The following is a 7,319-nucleotide window of genomic DNA, read 5'->3' as shown; positions in this document are numbered from 1 at the left end:
ATAAACATACTATACTTTTTATAGTTTTCAATCCGATTCATTCTCTAGTTAATTCTCTATCTTATAAATAATATTATATCAACTGTGTGGTTGAGTATGGACAAAACCAGCTAGTACTTAGGTACGTCTTGTCTAATTCACTTGTCGATAGTTTTATTGTTGTTAGTGATTGTTGCACAGATTCAATGTGCTAAGTGTTCGACATATAAGTATAACGCTTAATAACTCATAAACTTTGTTATTATTAATATCTTTTTATGTGGAACCATTTTGTTATTTTATTTAAGTGTTGTAAACCTGTAAAATTGTTTTGTTTTACTTTAAAGATATTAAGTACTACAGGTTTTTATCCTTAGATATTTCTTTGAAATATCGAGTATCTGTGTTATCAAAATAAGTTTTAATGAATTTGTAACAGTATTTTTCACTATCCAACATTAATTATTGTAATATGCACCTATATAATATATGTTATAACCCGTGTATTTGTGTCTATCATTTGAGTGACATAACTTTGTATTACAATGTTATCCAAATAGCACTTGACACTAACCTTTGTATTCAAGCTGAGACATTGTATCAACAAAGACGATAACTACCCTCAAATAGCTCAAGTTCTATAGAAACTTTAGGGTTTAAAAGGTTTTATTTTTACTTGTATAAAAGTTAAATTTTTAATGTTACTTTCGTGTTATTTGTAATCATCTTAAGAAAAATAACAACACTATTAAACACTTAATTAATAACTATTAGGTATGTAGACAGTTCTTTGTCGTTTCTTTGTTTTGTTTTATTCTCTATGTATATTTTTACAATCAATGTAATAAGGAAAAGTGTTTTTTATTTACCTACCAATTACCCATCTCAATTACAATCTAAAAACAAGTGCTAATAAAATATTTGAGACCAAAATGCCCATTTCAAAGATACGCTATTTTAAAGTTCGATATTCTACGCCGGTTTTAATCCCCTTAATGGCATTGTACATCGACACCAATTACATCACTAGTTAATCGAATGACGTCACTCGATGTCGATGTCTAGTGGTGTCCTCTTTTCGGTTAATGGATGCGTTTTAAGATATTTTTTTCTTGTTCCGTTGGAACATGTCTGATGAAACGGATTGGTTTCGATCGGAGTCTTGATTGCAAGTCATGATTATTTAAACAAATCAGAGGTTGGTTTTTCTGATTGCCTCGTATTTATGTATTTTCTATTGTGTTAACCATAACATTTTTTTTAATTGTTCCATAATTTTGTTCTTCTAGATTATATTATGAAATTACTATAAAAAAGAAACTACTGTGCTTGACGTTTTACTTTGAACAAATAAATAATTCACACTCTGTGAATGAATGAAGAAATTTAGAAGACTACTAAAACTATATTCAGTTAAAGACATCCCAAATATGATTTCTTACAACACTTCCTACAGCACGGATATAGCTTTCTCCCTTTAGTGCGAGTTTTCAATGGTCTATTCGGGTCTTTAGTTCCCGGCGAACACATCTTATCGTATCTAGACTTATATCTCTTCTTACAACTAACGTAGTCACTCTTATCAGATTTTTTTCGTGTTCCATAACCTAATCTTGGGCACTTTTCGATCCTCCCCATTCTCTGTAGATACTTCATTTCCATTTTATACTTTTTTATCTTATCCTTTTCCCTTTTCCGTTCTTCGAGCCATTCGTCTAGTTTGATTTTCACTCTGTCGCGGGTTTCCAGTATCTCTTTCAACTTCTTTTGTGAGACGTGTTTTGGTTTTAGAATCTTTTCCATATGTTTCACGAAGTCTTCTTTATTTTTTGGTTTCGATTTACGTCGAAATACTGTTGTATCGCTTATGTTTATATTTTCAACATCAGGCACTTCATCTGTTTTATTTAACTCTTGCAATTGTTCTTTTAGGTCTTTCAAATAATCAGCAGCAAGAATGGCTTCTGTCTCATTGAGTGTTTTAAACGACTCGATATTCTTGTCAATAGCATCATTGATTTTGAAGAAAAGATCGTTCTTCTCTTTTTCTAAATCTTCGATTTTCTTTTGTGCGTTTTCTTCATCTGCTGTGATATTTTTGAATAAAACAACAAATAAAATGAAATTCAATATGAACATTATTTGAAAGTTTTGAAATAATGCATTTGAGCGTGGACCGGCGTAAAATATTGATATTGCATGTAAATGGAAGCAAGTTATTATTGATAACAAAAATATATGGAACAATAAAAATATTATTTTTGTATTGTGTGTTTTCACATATTACTCACAATTTATATCTGTCGAAGTTTAGGCTAACGTGATATTATTTTTTATTAAAAAGATTTTGTTAAATTATTCTGTTAATAATAAATTTTCAGCCATGTTCATTTTTAATAAAACTTTATTATTCATAACTTTTGTAACACATACGCATATAATTTTCCCGGAATCCTGCTACACAGCGGAATAAAAACGGCCATTTTCTATAATATTCCTAGGCAATAAGTCCTTTGAGCTATGTCAGATTACATAGACTCATATAAGTAGTCCACCATAAATAATTCAGAGGAATCATTCACTCCGAAACAGGGAGTTATCTAAATCCATGATACAAAGATATTGTTCGACTGGGCACAATCAAAAAAGTCCGAATTCAGGGACGCAGCGAGCCGACTGATAAGATAGCGTGTTTCTAGCCCATTTGTATTATTGGCTGGAACCTTTACCATGGGTTCTCGTGGGGAACTCGATTGAAGATTACGTCGTGAATGTTTAAAAGAGGTAATGATGATGAAGAAGGAAGATCTGGTTACTGTATCAGTATTTACTTTTACACATTTTATTTTTATACATTTGCTAGGTATGGTATGTTAATTCGCTATATGTAAATTATAGAAAGCTATTAAGTGTGTGAAAAGAAATATATACTAAATTTTAATAAATTACGATGTAAGAACTCAGAATGCTTAACTTTAAATTAAACTTTGGTGAGATACTGTTATATCTGCCTTTGATATCTTAACTTTCTATGATATTTATGTAAACAACCATTTGTTATGCGTTGATATTTATATTTTCATTTTAATTAAATTTTTTTTAGTGTATCTTAATGAACTCGCATTTCTCGAATGAGATTGGCAAATATTTATCAAACCCAATTCGGCATACAACACAACTCGAAGCGAAAACACCTCGACTGCATTTGAAACGAGAACCACACCACGCGTACGTCCACCGGGTATCGAGCCGTGGTTAAGACATTACTCAGATTAATTTGGGTCCGTAATGAAGCGGCCGACTATCGAGGGCCCAAGACCCACATGCTACATTTACTGCCTCCGATTTGCTCGTTATAAATGCTTGTGTGAGCTGAATTGAATTGAGATGCCTCTTGGACCTTTACTTATATTTTTATAGCGTTTGATACGCTTAATGTTAGGGTGGATCATATTGGTCGTATTTATTTTGGGGAAATTGAATTTTAAGGGATTTAAAGCGCGGTTTATTCGATATTATTTATGTTTAATTCGATGTAAAGACAGAGTGTATAGAAGTAAGTGCAGGGTGCAGCTTTATAGACTTTAAAATTAATAAAACGTGATTTATTCTTCGTAAGTTATACTTTACAAATTATCTTCGTAATTTATACATTAATAATTTGTAAATTGCGTAGATGTAGAAAAAACTTTCGCCGAAGTAAAACGAAAAAATATCATGAAACCCACATAGAACTGATAAATTAGAACATAATATTTTTTTATTATTTCAAGAAAATCTCGCAAAGGTATTGAGTTTGGAATCAATTTATCTAGGCTCAGATTTATTTTTAACCCGAGACTTTGAGAGGACGCGTGCTTGGGATTAATGTGACACAAGGGGGGGATACAAACTAATAGGGGACGACGACTCGGAGAATGTATTCATGGATTTAGTATGTTTGTATACTAGCTGTTTTTCACGGCTTTGACTGTGTGGTAAAAGGAGGAAAATTTTGATGTGATTTATACATATTTACATACATATTAAGTTATATGAATATTACACAGCGTGGTAAGTAGTACTCGCTCTAGTCTCTTAACAGTCAGCAGACAAAGATATACCTAATGGTATAAAATCACTCACTAAAAGGTCGTTTACATCTTTGTAATCATACAAACATATTAATTTTAGGTAGCTAAGAGGGCAACTTTAACAGTTAACAGAAAGCTTTTCCAGGAATAATACATACATTAATTATACATGGTATTATCGGTTAGGACGTAGCCAACCTAACCAAGACTAATACCATAAAGAGGAAGGATTGATTTGTGGTATATTTGTAATGGTTATACTCAAAAACTAGGTACATAATAAGTGTCATAATTAATTAAATACGTAGTAAGCTACATTATTTCTGAGTGAAAGGTCTACAATCGGCAAGCGGCTAGTGATAGATGTCTCCTAGATACCAATTTAAATGACTTAAGATTTTGAATCATGATATTTTTTTAAGGTTTAACCGATTTCAAAACAATAACACTTATATTGTGTACGTAAATGCTTTTTTTATAATAAAGCTTTAAGACAATATTAGAGACGAGGAGAAATATTCGATTGGGATGTTGTTTCGACAAATTGTGGCAACTCGGAAATTGAGTAATGGCTCGGTATTGCTTTGTTTATGGCGGAACTACACTGAGTTTGAACTTAAGTGTTTATTTGAATATTATGCGTTGATATATTACAAGTCGTTCGCTAGAGAACAAAGGTTACCGACATAGCTCAGCGAATTAGCAGGCTGAAGTGGCAGTGGGCTGGTCATATTTGTCGCCGAACGGATGACCGTTGGGGCAAACGCGTTGTAGAGTGGAGACCGCGACTCGGCAAACGTAGTGTAGGACGCCCTGTAGCAAGGTGGAGCGACGATATACGCAGATTGCTGGTACAGAATGGCAGCGAAAAGCTGAGCACCGAGCCAAATGGCGTGACTTAGGAGAGGCCTATGTCCAACAGTGGACGGAGAAAGGCTGAAGAGAGAGAGAGAGATAGAGATATTACAAGTAGACACATTAGAGATAATACAATACTAAGAAGCAGAGTTGATTTTTGTATCTTCGAAAGAAACTCAAAAGTTACTTCTTTCAAAAGTTTTTTCACCATGAGAAATCTATACTAATATTATAAAGCTGAAGAGTTTGTTGTTTGAACGCGCAAATCTCAGGAACTACTTGTTTGATTTGAAAAAAGTTCGGTGTTAGATAGCCAATTTATCCAAGATAATCACGCTAAGATCAACAGGAGCGGAGCAATGCGGTTGAAACCGCGGGGCACAGCTAGTATATGATATAGACGAAGATCGTTAGTTTTATTATTTTCTTCATTTAGCGTCAATCTCCGGGAGAGAAATTTTTAATAACAATATTATGTTAAATAAAATATGAATAAGGAAAAAAGTTTCCTTTCAAATTGAGCCGAAAATTTTAAAAGGAAAGTACTTTTTCCTCTGGATTGAATTCATTAATTAAATTACTCATTAAAATGGGTGTATCGTAAATACTTGATGGATAAAAAGGTTTCAAAAGAATGTTTTTCAATAATCTCACTTGTATTGGAAAACAATTAATACTTTATTTTATACGTACATTTTCAGTAAAGTGTAATCATTTACACATTTTTCACAAAATTAAATAAATAAATAAATATTAGCCTAAATTATCTCTTACATCCTAAAATCGCACTATTAGGACAACCTACTCCCCTACTAACTATAATGTCGTATAATATAATCCATTTCTTCCAGTACAAAAAAAAAATGTGTGTGTGTACTAGAGTACACACGTAAGAAGTGAAACTTAGGGATAAGAAAAAGTTGACGCGTAACGCAAAAATGTCACGCCTACGGCGTAACGCAAAAATGTCACGCCTACGGCGTAACGCAAAAATGTCAAGCCTACGGCGTAACGCAAAAATGTCACGCCTACGGCGTAAAGCAAAAATGTCACGCCTACAGCGTAACGCAAAAATGTTACACTAAATTTTTGTCCAACCTCGATAAAGAAGTTTCACTTCAAAAATTTAATTAATAATTGTAGCCCTTATTTCTACGTACAATACTGGAAAAAACATACATTATTTTTTACTAAATAGCCGAAGTTCCCTGTAATAGCACACGCATAAGGCCCGTACCTGCCGTGCGATGGGAAATGAAAAATCCCGCGTCGCGCCTCTGTTCGCGCCTTTAGCGGAAACTAGCTGTTCATTGTTGATTTATGTGACAGAGTTCTTAATTAATTGAATAATTATGTTTGTTTCTGTTTGTGTTTTAAACGTTCTGTCGGTTTCTGTGTTTGATTTAGTATGACACTCTCTTATTGTTGTAGGGTAAATGTTGGAGATGTGAAAGTATATTATGAATTCAAATTACTTTATTTGTGTATAAGCTTTGTAAGACATAAGTTATTACATAATATTATGTTAAGTAAATTGAAAAATTTACCAGGTAAATGTATGTAGTAGGTATGCAATATTTTCTTACAGAATATTTTGGTATTATGTATTACTATCAACGCTAAATTTATAAAGTTTTATATCAGAAAGAGCAAATAAATATATGTGTTTTTGTTTCAACCCTACCTAGTCAGCAACTCGACCGATTTTATTCATTCTTCCACCATTAGAAAGCTACATAATTACCAAGTTATATAAGCTATTGTACATTAATTTTTAAAATGGGACAACCCTGGCGATACCTGTATTTGATAAATATAATATTCAGTAAATGCAAAGTCTTTACTTGGAATCTAAGACCTAGTTTTCAGCGTATCACCAATATAGTATAGCTTGATATTAATCAAATATAAACTTTAATTAATAGGTATATAGGTTGAAATTCGTGTATCTCACTAGTAGTGCAATCTATTACAGTGAACGAGCAATTCCAATAAAGGGGATATTGTTTTATAACGAATTTCATGTATCCTTTGACGTAATTAAACATTTCCATGTTGCTCCTGTTAAACTATATTTTGGTTATGAAATATTATTAAAAAATATGCGTTCTTTATTGTAAAATAATTATTTTTGACATTATATTGAAAGAAAGAGAAATACGAGTCTATTATAATTAATTTTATACAGCTTTCCGCCCCAGTTTCGCTGTATTTTGCGTTGAAGCTTCTTAGTAACAATTTTAGCCATAAACCGTATGCATGCAGATTGTACCAAACTATAACAAAAAAATTTAAAATTACAATCCATACTTTATATTAAACTATAGAACAGAAAATTAATAAACCAAAAAAAGGTAATTATAACCAAAATAGGTAATGAAAAGCGAGTTTAGTATAACAATACAAATA

General features: G+C 32.1%; 1 protein-coding gene across 1 annotated transcript; it reads right to left on the bottom strand.

Moving 5' to 3' along the window:
- Positions 1 to 1,325: 1,325 nt before the first annotated feature.
- LOC123703833 lies at positions 1,326 to 2,172 on the bottom strand. The gene has a single exon (XM_045651996.1). It carries the CDS (start codon positions 2,116 to 2,118, stop codon positions 1,393 to 1,395), a length of 726 nt encoding a protein of 241 aa, XP_045507952.1. The 5' UTR covers positions 2,119 to 2,172; the 3' UTR covers positions 1,326 to 1,392.
- Between the last annotated feature and the right edge of the window lie 5,147 nt (positions 2,173 to 7,319).

The sequence above is a fragment of the Colias croceus genome, chromosome 27 (assembly GCF_905220415.1).
Source record: "Colias croceus chromosome 27, ilColCroc2.1".
NCBI lineage: Eukaryota > Metazoa > Arthropoda > Insecta > Lepidoptera > Pieridae > Colias > Colias croceus.
This window is presented reverse-complemented; position numbering and strand designations above follow the sequence as displayed.

Bases quoted from the DNA above. Each gene is read 5' to 3' on its own strand.
- LOC123703833 (XM_045651996.1), bottom strand. From the start codon at position 2,118: ATGTTCATATTGAATTTCATTTTATTTGTTGTTTTATTCAAAAATATC.